Source organism: Adiantum capillus-veneris, chromosome 7 (genome assembly GCF_014529385.1).
Source record: "Adiantum capillus-veneris isolate H3 chromosome 7, ASM1452938v2, whole genome shotgun sequence".
NCBI classification, from domain to species: domain Eukaryota; kingdom Viridiplantae; phylum Streptophyta; class Polypodiopsida; order Polypodiales; family Pteridaceae; genus Adiantum; species Adiantum capillus-veneris.
In genome coordinates this window covers 13,161,739-13,184,338 of record NC_140937.1, presented here as the reverse complement: position 1 = coordinate 13,184,338, position 22,600 = coordinate 13,161,739, and the positions used below count along the sequence as shown (strand labels likewise).

General features: G+C 44.1%; 1 protein-coding gene across 6 annotated transcripts in view; it reads left to right on the top strand.

Annotated features, from left to right (window-relative positions):
• The first annotated feature begins 9,355 nt into the window (after nucleotides 1-9,355).
• The window catches only part of LOC147453456 (16S rRNA processing protein RimM family), a 103,634-nt gene continuing 90,389 nt past the window's right edge, over nucleotides 9,356-22,600 (top strand). The window contains exons 1-2 of one of the 6 annotated variants that reach the window (XM_086515631.1): nucleotides 9,356-9,608; nucleotides 12,690-12,762. In XM_086515631.1, coding sequence (XP_086371757.1) covers nucleotides 9,447-9,608; nucleotides 12,690-12,762 — 235 coding nt within the window. In that variant the 5' untranslated portion in view covers nucleotides 9,356-9,446. The remainder of the gene's footprint in view (nucleotides 9,609-12,689; nucleotides 12,763-22,600) is intronic. The other 5 variants (XM_086515632.1, XM_086515634.1, XM_086515635.1 and 2 more) reach the window with 5 other exon arrangements.

Below are 22,600 nucleotides of genomic sequence, written 5' to 3'. Positions count from 1 at the left end.
GTGCATTGGCAGCTCATTTTGATTGGGATGTACATCAATCAGATATTGTTACTGCTTTCTTGAGTGGTGACATATTTGAGGAAGTTTATGTAACGCAGTCTCACGGTTTTGTCAAGAAAGGACAAGGGGACAAAGTGTGCAAATGTAACAAGGCTTTGTATGGGTTGAAGCAATCTCCTCATGCTTGGTATGAGAAAGTTGACACTCATTTGGTCAAACAAGGCTTTCGTAATAGTCCAACAAAAAGCACATTGTATGTGAAGCGTGAGGGTGATGTACTTCTCATTGTGGTTCTTTATGTAGATGATTTGCTGATCAATGGACCAAATGAGAGACATATTGCTGAATTTAAGGCTGATTTGAATGCTACTTTCAAGATGAAAGATTTGGGGCTGTTGCATCATTACTTGGGTATACAGTTTAAGCAGTCTGATGGTGGTATTGCCTTGTGTCAGAAAAGTTACATAGAGACATTGCTTGTAAGTTTGGACTTGAGGATTGCAAAGCTATTGCCACTCCCATGGAAATAGGTTTGAAATTGAGTCTTCATGACGTTGTGATCCTGCTGATGTCACTCTTTACCAAACTGTTGTTGGATGCCTCATTTATACCACTATGTCAGGGAGAGGCTCTTAGCAGGAGAGATCAGCTTGGCTTATGTGCCAACACGGGACAACCTTGCAGACCTTTTCACAAAGGCATTGTCTCATGAGAAGCTCGAAGCTTTCCGCAAAGCTTTGGGCTTACTCCCCTTTGTGTAGTGATCATGTCTCTCAAGGCATGGCACTTCCCTTTACTCATGTGCCAACTCTCGTTCACCACATCACTCCAGGGGGGATTTGTTACCATATACATGTGGTAGTGATGTGTGTGAACACATTAGGACCGCCGGGGCATTTTTCCCTCTTTAGGAGGTTTTTCCCCCCGTGCATTGTACATACGCCCATAACTCTAGGGCTATCTATCTTTCCATTGCATACTAAGTAATACACTCTCTATTATGTGCCTTAAGCTTCCTTCGCCTTCTGCAAGCTGTGTGCGTTTCTTTGCAACCCTTATTCCAACATTTCTTTGTTCACAACCACACAACAGAGAGAGATAGAGATAGAGAGGAAAACAGAGAGAAAGAGGGAGAGAGGGGTGGGGAGCTTACCTACAACAAACTTGGAGATGGTGGATCTGCTTCTTGCCGCGAACAGCTCAAAATGAGTTCGCGACCAAGTTCAAAATCTTTTTGCTCTATAAATTTATAAATAAAATTAAAAATTTTAATATTTTTATAATCAAAATTAGTTATAATACTAGTAAAATATTGCAATTATTTAAGATTAGAAATAAATATTAACATAATATAACTATTTAATTATACATGAAAATAATGAGAACATGACATACTATGTCCGTATATTTCACTACATTGATATGATTTTTATGGAACAAATTATCATGGAAAAGGACCATCGCATCACTCTTTCAATCATAACAAATATATATCATGAAACAATGCCATGATATCATACTCTTTAGTTAGATATAGATAGTATATTACTCTTATAAATATTATCTTATATTGATAACATAAAGAAAGAGAACAAGACAGAGAGTGATAAATAGATTAGTTATATATGAAAATAGAAGGGGTGTGCTACAAATTTAATTTTGTTAGGGGAGAATTAGTTCTGTAGATATATGTGTGGATATAGTTCTTTTTTTTTACTGTTGGAGATTAAATGCTTATTAATTCATACTCTTATCACAAACACATACACTTTATTCAATGCATGAAAAAACATCTCATCTTTTGAAATACAAAAACAAAGTCTACCACTACGTGCTTCTATCTCCTATTGTTTTCTTGCTACCAGAATGAGACTGCGTCGTTAATGGTAAGGTTTTTCTTAGCTCTTATTATCTTCAAAGTCTGCTACCTCCAGCATATCTATTTCTTGGTCTACAAGCTGTCATTCAAGAAGTAGGCAGCATATTGGAGCTTGCTATTTCTTCTCATGGCAACCATGAAGGCAATGAACACTACTTGGTTAATGGTCCTTCTCGACTAGATGTGGTGGGAGGACATTGTTGACCTTGGTTAGGCCGTTGTTGTTGGAGCCTAGATCTCTCTGGATATGATGGTTATGAAATCCGAGTGTTATAATCCTATATGAGCATGCATTTGTGTTGAAGAAGAGGCTAATGTCGTGTTGGAGCCGAAAATCATAGGAAGAAAATGTGGATGTGTAGACGTGTTGTCACCGATGTTAGGTGTGTTGATCTCAGGTGGGAAGATGTTGGAAATCATTGATGTATGTTGTTTTTAGTCAGCCTGTAGGGCACAGTCTGTAAGGCTGCAAATGTGGGAGGATCACAAAAGAATCCAGCTCTCTATATCGATTAAAAATCAAATTTTCTTTGTCCAAAAAGTAAAACATGATTACTATCAACCTCAAACATGAGAGTGTTATGCTAATAACTATGCTTCAAAGTTCCTAAGCTGTAAAGCCACTCATGCCCAAGAACTACATCAACACTTGACGTGTCCATAACTTGAAAATTGACTTTCATTGGAAGGCCCTGTTAGGGAATAAAGGCCTAAGTGCCTTGTACTTATTAACTTATAAGTTAAAAGACTTATAAGTGAGGGGGCCCAAGTGTGAATGGCCCCCTAGTCACTTACTCATATACTCAAAGGTCAAGCCCAAAGGGTAACAATCGTGACTTCTCCCAGATTTCTACGAGCGTTCTCTCTCTCTCTCTCTCTCTCTCTCTCTCTCTCTCTCTCTCTCTCTCTCTCTCTCTCTCTCTCTCTCGTATATCTCTGCGTGAGCTTCTTCTGCGCCACTCTCCTCTTCTCCTTCACTCTCATTGCATAGGACAGCAAGTGGGCTCTCTCTCCTGCTCCCCCACACATGGTATTAGAGCTTTAGGGTTTCCAAGAGAGCCATCTTCGCAACACAGATCAGAATTCTATTCTTGCTCGCTGCGGGAAGGATATTCAACCGTTTTCGATCAACTCTGTCGCGAAGGGATCCTCTCATCGTGTAGAATCGACCTCCGGTGACAATTTCCCCAAAATTAGGGTTTCAAAAACTGGCGAACAGCAGCCTATTTCTGCTGAAATTGACCAATTTCGGGGTCAATTTGATGCAATTTCATTAGGGCAAGTCTCACAGGTCAATCTTACAGGTGTTTCCACCAACGAGGTTCTAAAAATTCAGCAAAACAGGTGTTTACAAGTCTGATTTTTGCCATAAAACAGGGAATTTCAGCAAGCAAATGATGTATACACCTTGTGGAAACCTTTGGTAAGGGTTTGGCAGTGAATGTACGCCGTTTTGGGGTGATTTCGCGTGAAATTTGCTCGCTGTTTTTCTGTAACAGCAAGCTGTTTTTTGCCCGATTGCGCACATTTGGGCGTGTTTAGGTCGGCAAAACAGGGTTTCAGTGTTTACAATCACTCAGAATGGCTTCTAGCAGTGAAAGTGGCAATTTGTTGCACATTCGCAAGCTTGAAGGTGCCCATAACTTTGCTATATGGAAGAAGCAATGTTATAATGTGGTGTTGCAGAAGAAACAGGCGAAACCTATTAAGTTACAGGGTGTGAAACCGGTTGATATGGAGGTTGAAGACTGGGAAGAAGTGGACGAGTTGGCTCGCTCCACGATCACGCTTTCGGTGTCTGACAATTTACTCTTCAATGTAAAGAATGAGCAGACACCATGGGGCATGTGGAAGCATTTAGACGAGTTGTATGCACAGCAGAGTGCTGCCAGTAAAGTGTATTGGCTTAAGAAGCTTATGGATCTCCGCATGAAGGAGGGCACACACATGTCAGTGCACCTCAATGAATTCAATTCTATTTTCAGCCAACTGACAGAGCTGAAATTCACGATTGAAGAGAAGTTCAAAGCTACTTTTCTGCTATGCACATTGCCCGAGAGTTGGGATGTATTCCGGACAGCTCTTAGTAACTCAAGTGCGTCACTTAAGTATGCAGATGTAGAGAGTTCTCTCTTGATGGAAGAGATGAACAGGAAGAACACCACAGGTGGGTCTTCTAATGCATTGCACTTGAGAGGCAGGTCTCAACAGAGGGAGAAATCTGACAGTAAGGACAGGGCACGCAGCAAATCTCGTAGGAAAGATGTTGTGTGTCATCATTGTGGAAAGAAAGGGCATTATAAACGGGAATGCTATGAGTGGAAGAAAGAGAAGAACAAGGGCGCTGAAACTGATGCAAAGGACAAGGGAAATGCCAAGAAGAGCACTGTGTTGATTGAGGAAATCAATGTTGCTAGTAGTTGTGACAGTGACAGCAGCACTGATGTACTCAATGCCTCTTCTGTGGATGCACATACCCTTGCTATGGGTTCTGATGTGGACATGCATACTTGGATTCTTGATTCAGGTGCCTCCTTTCATGTAACACCTCATAGGGATTGGTTTACACAGTACTCAGGTGAGGTGCAGGGCACTGTTTATTTGGGAGATAACTATGCATGTGACATTGCAGGTATTGGCAGTGTCCAGTTTTCCTTTGCTGATGGTATGACTTTTGTTTTGCACAAAGTGCGCCATGTGCCACAACTCAAGAAGAGTTTGATTAGTACAGGGCAGCTAGATGATGCAGGCTATCACACCACTTTTGGTGATAGCAAGTGGAAAATTTGTAAAGGGGCCCGGATTTTAGCCAAGGGTTGTAAATCGGACACTTTGTATCCTTTGCATGTATCTAGTGTGCGTGACCATGTTGTCGCTGTAACCGAGCAGCCAAGTGTTTCTTTGTGGCATGGCCGGTTGGGACACATGAGTAAAAGAGGAATGGAAACTCTGTCTCGTTGTGGTTATTTGCCGTGTTTGAGGTATGCTGATTTTTCTCATTGTGAGCACTGTATTTATGGTAAGCACAGTCAAACACCGCACAAAAGGTCTCTTTCTTTGAAGTCTGACAGGTTAGACTTAGTGCATTCCGATGTATGTGAAATGCCACAGTTGTCCTTAGGGGGAAAGAAATATTTTGTCTCATTTATCGATGATGCTACACGTAAGGTGTGGGTGTATCCAATACGTGCTAAAAGCGATGTTTTGGATACTTTCAAGAAGTTTCTTGCGTTTGTTGAGAATCAAACTGACAAGAAGCTTAGGTCTTTGCGCTCAGACAATGGGGGGGAGTATGTATCAAAAGCATTTATTGACTTTTGTGCTACTAAAGGTATTAAAAGAGAGCTCACGGCTCCTTTTAATCCCTCTCAGAATGGAGTTGCAGAGAGATTGAACCGGACTATCCAAGAGAAAGTTCGGAGTATGCTGTCACATGCTGCATTACCTCATGGTTTTTGGGCAGAAGCTGTGCAAACAACTATTCACTTGATTAATCGCTCACCTAGCAAGGCTTTGGGTGGAAAGGTGCCTGAGGAGGTGTGGTCTGGCAAGCCACCCTCATATGCACATTTAAGAGTGTTTGGTTGTGAGGCCTTTGTTCACATCCGGAGTGAACTGCGCACCAAACTAGAACCAAAGTCTCATAAATGCATTTTCCTAGGATATGGTGAGGATGGTGAAATGGGGTATAGATTATGGGATCCCGCATTACGGAAAATCATACGCAGCAATGATGTCATCTTCAATGAGAATTGCATGCACAAACAGCCCACAAAGGTCGAGGAAGTGCGCCGGGTTGTTTTTCGTGAAGATGTTACATATGGACATCCAAGAAGGCCCAATGTTCAGTAGCCTTTACATGCTGAAAATGGTGCTGAAAATGAGCCATTAGTTGCTGAAAATCAGCCCCAACAAGTTGCCATTGATGCACCACAGGTAGGGGAACAGGTTGATGCTCCTAGACCGCCCGTTGTTGCGATGCAACCGGCTGAACAGCCTGCTGTTTTTGATGGTTTACAGGCTGAAAATCCACCTGTTATGGATCATTGGGTGCGTAGGTCTACTCGGGTGACAAGGCCCCCCGATAGATATGAACCGTCTTTGGACTATGTCATGCTTACTGATTGTGGTGAGCCGTCTTGCTATAAAGAGGCTATGCAACGGGAAGACAGTAAGAAATGGTTTCGGAAATGCAGTCTTTGGAGAAAAACCATACATGGGACTTGGTTGATTCGCCTAAAGGGCATAAGGCTCTGCCATGTAAATGGGTTTACAAGACCAAGGTCACATCTAATGCTTCTTCTAAGTACAAGGCACGTTTGGTTGCTAAAGGGTACAAGCAAAAGCATGGTGTGGATTTTGATGAGATTTTTTCTCCTGTTGTAAAGCTTGCCACATTACGTCTTGTTTTAGGCCTGGTTGCTTCTGAAGATATGGAGTTAAAGCAAATGGATGTCAAAACAGCGTTTTTGCATGGCGATTTGCTTGAGATGATCTATATGATGCAGCCAGAAGGTTTTGTGTCAAAGGGGCAAGAGAAGAAAGTATGCATACTCTTGAAGAGCTTGTATGGTTTGAAACAGTCTCCCCGTGCATGGTATCACAAGTTTGATACATTCATGAGGTCTCAAGGCTACAAAAGAAGTAATTCTGATCACTGTTTGTATATCAAAACGGCAAGTGATCGATCTCTTCTATTGCTGATTTTGTATGTTGACGACATGCTTATTGCGGGTAAAAATGTCACGGAGTTGGATGCATTACAGCAAAGCTTAAAGAATCGCTTTGACATGAAGGATCTTGGTGATGCTAATCATATTTTGGGCATGCGTATCTCTCGAGATAGACCCAACAGGCGTCTGTATCTATCTCAACGAGATTATGTTAATAAGGTGCTACATCGTTTTCATATGGATGGGGGAAAGGCACTTGGTACTCCGCTGCCTCCATATGTAAAACTGACTGCACATGACTGCCCAAACACAGATGATATGCGGGCTGAAATGGCCAAGATTCCTTATGCATCAGCCGTTGGCAGTTTGATGTATGCCATGGTTGCTACACGTCCGGACATTGCATTTGCGGTGGGAGTGGTAAGCAGGTACATGAGCAATCCTGGCAAAAAGCATTGGGAAGCAGTGAAGTGTATCTTGAGATACTTGAAAGGCACTAAAGACTTGTGCATTTGTTTTGGGAAGAGTGAGACATCTGTGCATGGCTTTACAGATGCAGATTTTGCTGGACATCCAGATTGCAGGAAGTCTACCTCTGGATATGTGTTTACATTCACAGGAGGTGCAGTTTCTTGGATTTCTAGACTGCAAAAATGTGTTGCTTTGTCTACCACTGAGGCTGAGTATGTGGCTGCCACCGAGGCATGCAAAGAAGCTTTGTGGCTCATGCGTTTGGTAGAAGAGCTTGGCATTAAGTCACCGTTTCCTGTGCTACACTGTGATAGTCAGAGTGCTATTATGCTTGCAAGGAATCCTGTTTTTCATGCCAAGACAAAGCACATAGAGGTGAAGTATCATTTTATCAGAAGTGTGCTTGATGACAAGAGCATTACACTTGTCAAGGTGCACACAGATGACAATCCTGCAGATCTTTTGACCAAGAGTCTTCCAGCAGAGCGGTTTGCATATTGCCAACAGATGATGGGTGTTGGATGAGTAAGTGCATGATCAGCTGATGTATCATAGTTAGTTGATTCTTTGATCTCCCAAGGTACATTGCCTTTAGGTGGGAGGTTGTTAGGGAATAAAGGCCTAAGTGCCTTGTACTTATTAACTTATAAGTTAAAAGACTTATAAGTGAGGGGGCCCAAGTGTGAATGGCCCCCTAGTCACTTACTCATATACTCAAAGGTCAAGCCCAAAGGGTAAGAATCGTGACTTCTCCCAGATTTCTACGAGCGTTCTCTCTCTCTCTCTCTCTCGTATATCTCTGCGTGAGCTTCTTCTGCGCCACTCTCCTCTTCTCCTTCACTCTCATTGCATAGGACAGCAAGTGGGCTCTCTCTCCTGCTCCCCCACAGGCCCTAGACTTCCAGTGGCACATCTTTAACCATAATATCTCAAATATACGAGCCTTGCCTGTGCATAAGAGACACTGCGTAGCTGTGTGTACTCTTTGTCTCTGAAAACTTCAATCGTTTCTCCATAGCATAAGTTGACTTGCTCCATTGTTGATAAGTATGGCACCTTGTGCCCATTGATATACACATGAAGGCGGACTAAATCATGTGGACCCACTACTTTCAAAGACTCGAATGTTCCTTTCCAAATTGTTTCGGGTCTGGTAGTTTGTGCATACCTTGCCTTCGTGAATAGTCACCTTGTTTAACTTTATAAACAAGACGTCTAATGGACGAGGGCACTGTCGAAGAGAGAGAATCATTCACGACCTGAGACCCTTGTAGTTGTTGGGAGGAAACATCGTGGAGCCAATAGCCCTCGCCATAGGCGTAGGAGGAATGCAGTTATCAGAAACTGGTAGCAACAGTTGTAACATTATAAAAGAGCCGCACCGGTGGAAAAGAGAAAAAATACAACAATCTTGAGGATGTTCAATTTAACCCTATAGTTGCACAAAGGACTGCTGCGCCTCCAAAATAGCAAGCAACAATAGTCGTTGTAGCAATAGGCTTTATGCTTTGATGAGGTGAAACACATGTGGCTTGCGCCACAAGGAGCTTCTATAGTTGAAGCTTCTTCCCCAAAACCTTCTCAGGAATAAACAAATTCGAGCGAACCCTAAAATCTTGCGCAAGACTGAGGAGCTTGGTGACGAGAAGAGCTGCAGAATGCGAGAAGTCACCACAACAACTAGAGCTGGCCGATTATAGTTCACACGCCCAGATTCTACCCCGTTCACCCCAAAATTAGTTAATTGCTTGCATGCAAATCACACAAAAAGAACACCCTCACACACGAGTTTTTTATTGGCCAAAGCCCTTATGGCCATGCTAGCAAAATTCCTCCCTATAGACCTGCCTTACGGTAGGGTAGAGGCGCCAGTTGTGGTACGGCCTCCAGAAACAGGACAAATAAGGCCCTTTTATGTTACGCTTGATGACCAAAAAAGGCACGAAAAAGAGAAGCCCAAACGGCTAGCTGATTTGAAATAACGCCATTCCATTGGCCAGTGCATGGGCTCAAGCCTCCGTGGGTGCATTTTACCTCTTTTGGCCCTGGTTGGTGTTCTTATTCTTGATACACTGGATTTCGAAAATCGCGTCGCGACTACCGGTTCTCAAACCCGACCAATCCCAAATTATTTCTCCTGAAAGCTTGTGAAAAGGCGATTAAAATGAGCTAGGGTAGAGAGCGAAAATCGCGTCGCGACTATCGGTTCTCAAACCCGACCAATCCCAAATTATTTCTCCTGAAAGCTTGTGAAAAGGCAATTAAAATGAGCTAGGGTAGAGAGAGATTCAAGCTCGGAGGAGAGAGATTCAAGCTCCCCAAGTTACCAGTCCCCCTACTGGCTCCTCTACCCTGGTGCCAATAAATTTCAATTTTCCTATCGTAAAAAAGTTGTCTGATTTTTCTGCTGTGGATTGCTCGAAATGACGATGATGAGCAGAACGAGCTCACTGGCAGCTGTTGAAGCTCGCCCTCTTTTCTTCAACAAGGGCTCCCTCTTCCCTTCGTTCCATCATGCTTGTATAGCTCAGTGGTGTTCCTCGTTACTGCCTTGCTCATTATCCTTCGCTGCTCCTCCTCTCAAGGTGTGTCTGCCAGAGAGAGAGAGAGAGAGAGAGAGAGAGAGAGAGAGAGAGAGAGAGAGAGAGAGAGGGGACTAACGCCTGCAAAAGGCCATGTTAGCCTATGAGACAAACAATATACAATGATGTCCATGTCCCTGTAGTATCATGCATGAAACAAAAAGAAAAGCTGGTAGATGACATCACTGAATAAAACTGGATCATGGGGTATGTAGAACAATGATGTACTCAGCTGAAACTATAGATAGATAGAGGCTCCTAAAATGCATCCTAACTCTAGCATGCTATAGGTGTACAATCTGTGTTGCAGGAAATGTAGTCATGAGGCCAGGAGACGCGTTTCTATGGGGCTTGCATTTCCAGTGCTGGAGAAACGTCTTGAAACGGGATTAAACATTCGGTATTGAAAAAGCCACAGTGGCTCTTTTATTAAGAGGTCAACAGCAGCCACATTAAAAAACCCGTCCTCAGTGTGAGTTGGGTGTTGAACCGTAGACTTCTTGACAACAAAAAGGGCTCCTTTGGAGTCCTTATTTGGATTCTGAATACTGTAATGCTACTAAGCAGAGAGCCCAGTACGTTTTACAGAGAACAGAGAACTATACCACCTCTGCAAAATATTCCTCTTGGCACAATCACAAAGAAGAGAAGCGTCTGTGTGTAAGCATTATGAAATTTGGTTTTGTTCTATTCACGTGTTTATGCAAATCTTGTTAGATGCATTTTTGATGTAGTTGTAGATGTCTTGGGATATTTGTATACTTGGCTACCCCCAATTGGGTGTACCCTTGGCGTTTCTTGGTTTTGGATGTTGCCATTTCATGGTGTTTTATGCAGTTATGTGTTTCTAGTTTAGGAATGTTTCGTGCAACACAATGTACAATATGCCCTCTATGGAAGAAACTACTCCCCTCATGAGGATTGCTATGGTTAAGGATAATATACATGGGAGAGGGTGAGATGGCTGCTCAGAGTAGAACTGAGAAAAGGGTATGGCAATGCCTCTCTTCTCGTTGTGCTATTTTTCTGATATTAATCTCTGCTACCCGTCGGAGAGTCCAATGTGGACGCTCTAGGCCAGGTAAGCATACTACATAGGCCGTCAGGCTTGAGCCTCCAATGGTCCTCTCAAGGTGAAACCTTGAGTAGGCCTCCTTCTCGATGGCTGGGCTTTGGTAGATCAATTGTCCGCTGTCTGTCTAACGTGTGGTTTCCAGGGGTGCTCCATGGTAGCCATAAGATTGTCCTAATGCGTGTGCATCTCTAGTAAGAAGAGGTAGAGGCATCATTGATGCTCTAATCTCATGATGTGACCGATTTGTCCAATGCCCGGCCTGAAGAGGCAATGATATCTCGCTTTTGATTTCATCGTATATCGGGGATTCATATCTAAAATGCCTCTTTGTCTCTCGCTCTAGTCTGCAAGTCCTATCCTCTTTGGGTATGTTAGTTGCCTGCCATGTCTCAACCTCGGCAGAAGAGGCAGGACACAGCCAAGGCAGGCACCCGCAGCAGAGCAGGCAGGAACCCTTAGGATTTCAATGTTTTCTCAGATTTCAGCCAAGGTTTGCAGCCACAGCCACCAGCATTTTCAGTTGTCGGCCCTTAGCTTCGCGGATCCACCACATCCCGCAGCAGATCCTCGCCGCATGAGGCAAGCAGATCCCAGATCAGCCTATCATTTTCGATTCCAGCCAGATCAGCCTAGCGTTTTGCAGATTCTGGCAAGACAGCCTTGCGTTTTTGCATTTCAGCCGTAGTACGACTTGGCGGTTGCAGATCCAAGCCGCAATACTGCCACAGTTAGAGATTCCATCAGCATGACCTAGCGTTTTCAGATTTTAGCCATTAGCATTGCAGATCCCTATCTTGACGACGACCCCATCGTCGTCATCGTCAATCGTTGTTGTCGACATCGTCTCGTCAACTTCGGCATCATCAAGTACCACATCATCTAGAAGCATTGTGCAATCTAAAACAAATGTCTCTCTAGCAATAGAGAGGGGGGCCCTTGGAGGGGGGTTTGGGACTCCATCTGGTGTCGTCTCTTCTCTCTCTCTAGCACTTTCTTGCACACTCACTCACAGTTTGCATTCCACTCTCGTGTTTTGGTCATTACACATTCTCTCCTTAAGGCAAGGAAGGCTCTCCCTTCCCGTCAGTAAAAGGAACCTTGAGCACTTAATGTTCACTCATCCTGAGCCAGACACCATCATTCACTTCCGTTGCACAATACATATAGGGCAATAGGCAAATTTCACCACACAACATAAAAACCCCACGATCCTAATAAATGGCCAAAATGCTAATAAATGTTTAAACTCATCGAAAGTTACTTGCAACACATATTTAGTAGCAGAAATGTAGGCCTTTGACCCATGGGTAACCCTAGGAACAAGGGTCCCCGCCTCATGCCAGCCCCTCTACCTCAGATACGGCTGGGCACATCCACAAAACAACCCTCACTCCCTAATCTGCTCGTGGGAGAAAGTAGGGCCACCACTGGACAAAAATCTGAATGCTAACATAAGAGACTCATAGAGAACCTGCAAAGTGTGGTGCAAAGAGTGCACTCTGCCACTCCGGTGCATAGATTCCATCGACTTTGGGTGCTTAGTGGTGTAGATAGTCTCTAAATGTATCATGCGCTACGTCTCTGAAGATGTTGACTGGAAATATTTTAAAAAACTCATTTTATTAGGTAGTTTTGCCAATGGTACTTATTTTACGTACCTAAGATTTTTATCTGTATGGAACAATGTAGGCTGGTTATTTCCAGTTTTTATAGTTTCCAGATTATTGCCTCTGCGGACCTGCTTTGTAATCAATGATGTACTTGCCCTCAGAGTGGCACCAATTGGGCATTATGAGGGATCTTTTTAATAGAAGTCAGCCTCCTTTGGAGAGAGAGAGAGAGAGAGAGAGAGAGAGAGAGAGAGAGAGAGAGAGAGAGAGAGAGAGAGAGAGAGAGAGAGAGAGAGAGAGAGAGAGAGAGAGAGAGAGAGAGAGAGAGAGAGAGAGTGCTCTTGTGGAAGGACATTGCGATAACTGTGTGTGTTTTTTACCCTTTGTTTCTTTTTAAAGCATCTCTCTGAAGTTTGTACTGGGCATCAAATTTTGCAGAAAAATGCTTGTGCTGGATTAGATGTACCCGAAGGTCAGTGTGTGTGCATTTTTTGCTCCAAAGAAATAACTTCTTTTTTTTCCATGTCCTTTTTCATTCTCTTAATTGCTTCATTTGCCGTTGTTTACTTGCGCATGGAGAAATCATAAGTCTTAAGAGCAGCATTGGATTAGGTGTTCTCAAGTACAACTCGCCTGAAGCAGGCTGCGTGCAGGGATCTCTATGCTCGCTCACCAAAACATGAGTTGCCCCGCTCATGCATGCCTAACATGTTGAGAGGTGGGTGACTCTTAGTACAATGACAACCAGCTTAGCTCAGTCAACCAGCTTGCGTTCTAGACCAGCTCAGTTGACCAGCTTGGGTGAGTTGAGCTTGGACCTAGACCAGTTTTTAGTCAACTATTTGGACAAGTTGACCAACTTGGACTAATTGATCAACTTGGACCAGTCGACTTTGTATAGGAGCTCCCAGTTGACCAGCTTGGACTAATCGACCTACATACACAAGTTAACTAGGGGACTCAATGCTCAGCTGGACCCATAAACTTATGGTGTACCATCTACAAGTGACTGGCTGGCAGCACACTCATCTCTAGACTTACGACCAATAGGATACCATGAGGTGTAGAGGCATGGAGGGGTGCTGTGAGACTTGGTAAGTAAGATTGAACTCAAGACTCTAGACCAAAGCCACTGCTAGACTAATGATAGTGGTAGTGAATTGCAGCGGATTTGTGATTAAAGTGAACAGGTTAGTCTACATGTATAACAGTTTGCAAACTTCACATAACGATTGCTAGATCAATGTTGCATACACACATGTATTGATACGAAAAAAGAGAGAGATTGTCACCGACTGAGGGCGAGCCGACCCCCCTTCCAAAAAAATTGTAGTAATTAGATCTTTCTATGAGAGAGACTTTGAATTAATACATTTGTGCATGTTCAGCATAACATTCGGGGATTAAGTAGATCAGAAACTCTAGAATCCAGCATTACCATCATAGTTTTTTTTTACACTAGTCCGATTGGGGAACCATACTAGAGGATGCATTTGAGTCCGATTGAAGTATGAACGGGTTTTCCTAACTTCCCCAGCGATTCAAAAAAACCACTATCTATTATGAGACTATCGATTTGGTTTGTCTCCACTACATACACACTCAGAGGGATGCATTCCAGATGGTGCTCTGTCATCAGATCACCTTTGAAGTCAGCACTGAAGAAGTCGACTACACCTAGGACTCTTGCTCAGAAGGTGTATTCAGAGGATGAGTTTGAAGAAGCGGTAGAACGACGAGTCAGCAGACTCGTGAAGACAAGGAAGTTACCCAAAGGAAGAGTCGAGTAGCAAATTATCCAAGCTACTTGGGTCAAAGATCTACTTTAGAAAACGCCAGAGTTAGATTTGAGGATAATTCCAGTTCGTCCCCATCTTCTTCTGATAGCTCTGACAACTCCGAATCCAGTGATGAGGGAAGAAAGGGCAAGAAGAGGAGAAAGATCCAGAGACACAGCAGAGGCATAGAGTGGATCCCACAGAAGAATTCGGAAGTATTTCGATGGCTCAGACAAGGATTCCTCTTCCTCGGAGAGTTTAGAGTCTGATGAGCCGATGTTTGCAAAAAGGGAGCAGTTTTAAAGAGCCAATCAATTTGATTTTCAAGAGGACAGGAAGAAGAAACCCAAAGATTTTAAGGAGGACGGGCAAACAATAAAGTTTTGACACCTTTTCTAGCTTTAAGATACTCAGAGGGCCCTTGCTTTTATTCAACCGTTTGATATTGCATACTCTGGAGGGCGCTATTTAGAGCACTCCAAAGTCCGAAGGGCGGCATCCTACCTTAAGTGGAATGCATAGACTTGGTGGTCGACCCTGCTTCTATGGAGGGAGGCACCAACTGGCTTGAGTATTTACTTCCTCATGGCTCACTCAAGAATATGAAAGTGATGTGATCATCTGAGGATGACCAAGGAAGACACCCTAGATACTTACTGTCAAAGATTTTGGGACACTTTCTTACCGGCCTCTTCGTTCAAGAAAATTACGTTCAAGCAGCAGACCAGCGATTTTGCTATGGTCTACTAAAGAGATACGAGATTATTGTTTGCTGCAGAAGTCCGGTCCATGCAACAATTGATGGGACATGCAAAGCAAGGTTTACAATGCATGGGGGCACTCTTACGTACCCACAAATAGATTGGTCACAACTTGGAAGTGGACAAGATATGAACAATAGTTACAAAAGGAAGGGAAAGCAACAAAAGAAGAGACCTTCAGGCCCTCGACTGTGGGCAAAACAACGAGCGAAATACTTCAAGGAGTGAAAATGTTACGATTGTGGAGAACATGGGCATGTTTTAGCCAGGTGCCTCAACAAGGCGCCAAAAGAACAGCCAGAGGACAAGCCAGAGAGTTCTAGAGCAACGGAGGAGCGAGCAAAGAAGGGAAAGACAAAGTTGGATTGGTAGCAGATTTCGTGGGGACCAACCCTGAGCAAATGGATGAAAGTACGGAGCTCTGCAGAGGTGGGGCAAAGTGTGAGATCAAGAAGCCCTTCTATCTTCTTTGACGAAAGAGCCAAGGCCAACTTCATTCAGACAGGGGTATTTGGGGCACGAGGACTTCTATATCATGCCTTTGGAGGGGTGTGATGTCCTTTTGGGTCTCCCTTAGTTCCACAAGAACAATGTGGCGGTGGACTACAGGGCGAGAGAAGCAACTTTGAAGAATGAAAGGGGTAGAGAGATAGTACTTGTTGTAAAATTGAAGGGCGAGTCATTTCCACTCGTATTGGCTTCGGCCATTTCCAGATTAATGAAATCCAGTTTGTTTGTTTACTCGATCTTCTTAAATGAGATAGACGACAAGAAAATGTCAAATTTGTCCGACCTTGAGAAGGAACGACATGAATTTTTGCAAGCTTAGGCTAACTGTTTCTCAAAAGGTTTACTAGGAGAGCTACCTCCTCAACGTCCTAAAGATCACACCATTGGTTTTTTTTTTCGGGCAGTACGCCACCGAACTGGCCACCTTACAGAGTAAGCTGAGCACAAAATGAAGAGATTATGAACCAAGTGAATGAATTGCTGGAAACAATATTGGTTCAACCAAGCACCTCACCCTCGCCCGTGCTTTTAGTTTTAAAGAAAGATGGACCTTGGAGAATGTGCATTGACTACAAGGCTCTCAATAAAATCACCATCAAGAACAGGTTTCCAATACCCAAGATGGATGATATACTGGACAGGTTACAGGGTTCTACTTGTTTCAGTAGAATCGACTTGAAAAGTGGCTATCATCAAATCAGGATCGCTCCTGGAGACGTATACAAGACTGCGTTCAGGATGTCCTTCGGATTGTACGAGTATTTGGTGATGCGGTTTGGTCTCATAAATGCTCCTCAATGTTCAACAGAATGATGGATAGGATTTTCAAGAAAATAGGTCATTTGTGGGCACCTTTTTTGATGATATCATCGTATTCTCCAAGAATGAGGCAGAGCATCGACCACCTGTTACAGACATTGAGGCAACATGGATTGGTGGTGAATGGAAAGAAGAGTGAGTTTTTTTACCAGAGATTCACTTTTTGGGACACATTGTCTGTGCGGAGGGTGTCAAATGGATCCGGCCAAAGTAGCGACCATCAGAGATTGGCCATATTTGAAGAATGTTCATGAGGTTCATAGCTTTCTGGGTTTGTGTTCTTACTATCGGCGGTTCATTCGAAAGTTTGCGGAGACTGCTTCTTCTCTGCATGCTTTAACGCAGAAAGGGGTTCCTTTCTCGCGGGGACCATATTGGTCTCAAGGAGAAGTTGACGACTACCCAGTATTGGTTTTGCCAGATTTGCAAAAGCCATTTGAGGTATGCTGTGATGCTTGTGGCCACTGTCTGGGAGCGGTTTTGATGCAGGATGGCCATGTCGTAGCCTATGAGAATAGAATGTTTTCAAAACCAGAACTGGTTGCACATATTAATGAGAAGGAGCTGTTGGTAGTTATCCATGCTCTTACTCAATGGTGACACTTTTTACTAAGAGCCGATTTTATAGTGTTCACCGATCATGAGAGTTTACGCTATTTCTTGTCCCAGAAACAACTTTCGGACGAGCAGATGCAGTGGGCTAACATTTTGTCACAATTTCACTTTCAGATTGTGCATATTTAGGGACAGAAGAATGTGGTGGCAGATGCACTATCTCGTAAGCCTTTGGTTTTGGCTATTTCGGTAGTTCATCATCACAACTTCGAGGTTATGGTAGATCAATACGCCACGGATCCGGATATTGCAGACATCTTTGACCATCTACAGAGTGGGGAAGTAGTTACGGGCTATTCGCTCATGAAGGCTATTTGATGCGAAAGAATTTGTTGTGTGTTACACAAGAACCGAGGAATAAAGTTTTGACAGTGTCACTGTTCACCTTTTTCGGGCCATCGTGGCATGGAGACCACTTTGAAAGGTGTGGAACAGTTTTTCTTTTGGTCGAGGCTCAAAAAGGATGTGGACGAATTTGTTCGTGGTTGATATGCCAGAAGGTCAAGTTTTGATAGGCATAGGGCACCAGGTATTTTGCAATCTCTATCTATACATAGCCGACCTTGGGAAACTATAGCAATGGATTTCATTATTGATCTTCCCAAGAATCAGAGTGGGCACGATGGCATCTGGACAGTCATCGACAAATTTAGCAAGCAAGCTCATTTTGTTCTGGTCAAGAAGACGGTTAAGCCAGACCATTTGGCTAAACTGTTTGTTTCACAGATATTTCAACTACATGGCATACCTAAGCCTATAGTTTTAGATAGGATCCCTGTTTTACTAGTTTGTTTTGGAGGGCAATCTGGGAGAATATTGGTACTCGGTTACAATTCTCGTCCTCTTTCCACCCGCAGACAGATGGGAAGTCGAAGATTGCAAATTCAGTGGTTTTGGACCTATTGAAGTCTTACATCTCTGATCAGAAAGCTCAGTGGGAGAAGTTTTTGCCCTTGGTGGGGTGCCTATAACAACACAATGCATACATCTACGGGGAAGGCGCCATTTGAGATCATTGAGGGTGCTAAGAAGGTTCCACCTATTCTAAGCACCAAGGATAAGATTTTTCTTGTAGGCATAGTTACAGGGAATGGCCTTTTTGAGGGTTTTGTTCCTTGTTCCCATCCCAATTTCCTGTTCTGGATCCTCGTTTCGTGTTTCAAACGTGAGTATCCAAAACAAGGAATGACCTTTCATGTATGTTGCCGTTTCCCGTTCCTCGTTCCGATTTATTGTTCCGGTAACTATGCTTGCAGGATCTGATATCATTTTGAACATTAAGTGGTTTCGCAGGTTTAAGCCCATTATCGATCGGGAGAAGTTCACGTTTCTCATCAAAGATAATGTGTCGCAACCTGTTCTCATTCGAGACAAGAGCAGGATTCCCTCTCTCCCTCTGATCTCTTACGTCTAGGAAAACAGAGAGCTACATCGAGGAGCCCAAGCGTTGGTCATCTGTGTCAATCCCACATCAAGGAACTTGGGTATTCCTGATAGGTATAGTGAATGATTTCTCAAGGTCAATTCCGTGCTTACTCAGGATCACCAATGCTCTACACACCATCCCCATCAACCTATGGACATTGTCTCCAACCAATTACATGACGCGGAACACGTAGGTAAAATTTTCTCTCATTTCCATAAACCGGATAAAGAGGAGCCAAAACCAAGTGAATTCTTGTGTAGGAGGCTTCGCCCTCCCAAGGTCAGGTCTTTTGGGTTACCAGCTCGCTCTGTTCGTTAAGAAACCAAACTCATTCCATTTCTGTGTGGATTTCATGGCACTCAGGACAAGGATGGTCAAATGCCGAACGTTGAGACCTCACATAGCCGTTCCTTTGGAGCGTCTACAAGATGCACGACGAGTTTCCAAAGTGGACGTGAAGAGTTGCCGCCACAAGGGGTGACTTCAAGGAGCAATCCCAAAGAAGAACCACCGAAGATCATTGTTCCAGTCAAAGTCATGAGAAATGAAATGAAATGCTATATCAACGTCTTCAAAGGGCCAAAATGACCTATGAGACCAAAAGGTTACATACATGTGTGACGCCAGTATAGTGTCAGGGGAACATAAAGATAAAAATAAATGAGGGTACTTAGAGTGGGTAGGTATTTAAACCTAACCTACATCCTCATCACATAATACATCAACTCAAAACATATGGGGAGGGGTACATTCACATGAAGGCTAATGAGGTGCACAATGGGGAAAGTGGACAATGGTGATCATTCCATGAGCTCTCTCACGGGTCTCTGCAGTATGGCCTCAATGTCCTCCATGATCAGCTCTCTCGGGGCGAGTGGGGGGAGCTCGATGTCGCTCAATGATGCTCCGTAGCCTCCAATGCAGACCTTGTATACTGTGTGAAGATCCTAGCATCCTTGGGCATCGTGAGCGGCCAAGTTGGATGGCTCGATCAAGAAGAATGCCCCAATGAGGGTGTGATTGGGTAACGTGTGGTGGGCCATCCCAAGGAGTACCTCTCTAAAAAGTAGTGATTTGGCTCTGTATGATCCTCTATGTTTAGGTCCTTTGCTCCTAAGGGTAGTCTCGTTGAGTCTATGGATCTCCAACAAGAAGAGGCACCTTTGATCATAGTAATCCATGCTGTCGGATAAGGGGCCAAAGCTGTCCCTAAATAAGCAATGAAAACGCCCGTGGATCTCACAATATGCTGTGCATTGGCAGATATAGTGCTTTGGATCTCTCTGGCAAACCTGACATAATTTGAGATCTCTGCTCTAGGGGTATACCGTTGTATCGGCTAGTCTCTATCTCCATCTGGTGAGATGAGGCATGTAGCTGACCAATAACACATCTAGTGCCATGAGATAGGTGGGTGTCCATATACTTGGGGCGTGAGATAAACCCATCATCTGCCGTTCTTGGAGGTCAAAATATGACCCATGGGACCAAAGATACATGTGATGTATGTATGGGGCTGTTAAGTAATTCTTGATGCTCCAGGATTGGGTGATGAGAGTTGTAATGGAGAGCCCACATTGTGGCTGGGAGAGGAAAGTGTGTAGGTCTAAGTCATGGCTGAAAATCGGAGAGAAGCGAGCTCAAAATGTGAGCAAAAGCTGAGCACTTTAGTAGTGTGTGGTACTGAGACTCTCGAAAATAGCAGTGAGCATAATATGCAGAGTCGATTTGACTCTTCTCCATTGCCCCAACGCCCTGTCTCGCATTGAAGGGATTGGGAGCTAAGCCGTATGGCTGCAATAGTGCGTATCGCCGACAAGGGGATAGGCTCAAGCATGTAAAGGTGAGTGCGATTTCCTCTTTCGGCGAAGAACATGGTTTTGTAGTTGGGGGCACTCTAGGTGGTGTAATGTATGAAGTGCGACCCACCGAATTCCTCCCAAGCTGTAATACACATTGGCGTTGTAGAAAAGCTTCAATCACTTGGGAGTCTATTGAGGCATCATGTAGCAAGTGTAATGCATCCCATCTCCCAAACCACTTCTTTATGTCTTGCATCCATCCCGTGCCCAAGATCTTGCTTTTATACGTCTTTTGAACTCTTTTGCTTGCTTCCCATGCAATTGCAAGAAGTCGATGGGAGGGGTTTTGACGCATCTTTCTCATGTACTCCACGACCCTTTCCATACCCATAACCTCAACTGGAAGAGATCTCGACTCAAGAAGTAGGAGCATATATGGCGTTTATGTCTTAACTTGGAGAAAGTTTGTAACTTGGAGAAAGTTTGTAAGAAAACGCTTTTGAACATTCTCTAACTCTTTCCAAGTAGAATTTAAGATGCTCCTGCCCCGTATTTCAACTTTATAAAGAAGAACCGGTGTCACCAGTGTGTCAAAAAGGTACTTTTTGAGAACCCAACATTTGACATCCGTGCATTACACATGTTCTCAAATGCATAGTATGTGAGAGTGCATGTGTGTGGAAGAGAGAGAGAGAGAGAGAGAGAGAGAGAGAGAGAGAGAGAGAGAGAGAGAGAGAGAGAGAGAGAGAGAGAGAGAGAGAGAGAGAGAGAGAGAGAGAGAGAGAATAGACACAAACGCCAAAGATGGTGAAAAGGGGGCGATCCCTCCCCCCCCATGACTACCATGAGCAGAAGACCCAATACACTATCAGTATGACCTCTGTGAGATGTGATATGTGGAAGTGGGTACCCCCGTGGCCCCATAAATATGTGCCCAAGGGGAGGTAGGGCAAGGCCTGATGAAAATCCCCACGACCAAACAGAAAAATGATATATGGAAATATATGTGGGCCCTCGGACAAAAGTGGGCGGCCGGCCCCAAACTCGGGCGGGGACCAGGTACAACCTAGACTATGGGTGGCCAGCCCAGAGACATACTAGCCGTACAAGTATGCCCTAGACCTGTGAAGCAGCAGAGTGGTGTAAGTCTAACACCCCCTCTCAGCACCGGATGCTGAACAAACCGCATGAATCTGAAGATGTGAGGCAAATGATGAAGACGTTTGCGGCAATGTCCACTGAAGGACAAGACTCCGCGAATGTAGCAACAATCTGGGGTGTCCCAACCTCCGAGAGATCCCCATGGTAAAGTGTCGTCACGAGCAGTGTAGCAAACTGCTGTTCTCCGTCGATATAGTGTGAAGGTACTACGTGGAGGTCGTGAACTGAGTGTGAAAAGAACTCCTTGTCGTAAGAAGTGCCAATATACCTGCAAGTGTCCTGCCCAATAGGATCTGTGGTGTCTGCAGTCAAAACGTTCGGAGAAAATGAGGAGGCCCGAGAGCCGTCATGAGAATGACCGGAAGCCTGTCAATGCATGAACCTATAACAGTGTGGCCAGGTGGCTAAGCTATGAAACTCCAGGAAGGCCAGATGTAGTAATCTACGCCATAAACTCCCTCCGAATCAAGGAAATCTTGACTAAGCAGTTTGCACTGTAGAAGCTACCGTAAGCTACAGTAGTCATTGAGAGACCTCACGGACCACCACCGGATGGTGTCCTGTCAGTAGGTAGGGTAATCCAAGATGAGGGGAAAGCGAGACAACAGTTTGTGCTGTGAAGGGCCTCTAAGAAGAGGTGTGGTGAGACCAAGCTGTCTGCACCGTAATCATCCTGTATGAAGTAGGGAAGCCAGACTGAGAAGCCTGCATTGTGAATTTCCTCTGAGAAGAGGAAAGGCGAGACCAAACTGTCTGCGCCGTCTTGCCTGTATCTACTGCCTCCAATGCTCCTCTGTCAACCAAAACATAATCCACGCCAACAACGCCACCAAACCGCAACTTGGTGTGGCTCTCAATGTAAATGAGCTGGAAGTGGCCTACTGTCCAGGTCGGGGGATAACTCTGTTGTAAGGTTACCGAGGGTGAGTGTATGTCATAATAATCAATATCTAATTCTCCTAAATGATTTTCTCATGTTAAACTGATCATTTAATATGGGGAAGTGCCAAGGGAGAAAAAGCTAGAATATTGGTTAAATTAGCAGACCGACCACAGAAGGGATCCAAAGGAGGGAAAATAGGGATCCAAAGGGGGCGCCATCTGCAAAAGAGCTATGTGCACTAATGGGCTTAAAAGACCCCAAGGTTCAGCCCATTAAGACTTCCAAAATGCTAAGGTTCCAAAATTCAAAGGTTGTGTCTAAAGGTCAAACATTAGGGAAATTGGATGCTTTGTGTGTGCCCCAAAAGTCTTCATCCATCCCTACATAGGAGGGGGCGAGCCTTGCAAGTAGGGGATGAGAGAGAAAAACACACACACACACAAGCTCCCTTTACACAAAGGGAATGAGGGACATATGTCAGCTCCCTAGCCTAGATGCCCACAAGGTGTACTCAAATCCTATTGGATGGCCTTGGAGGTGGACCAATGAGAATTA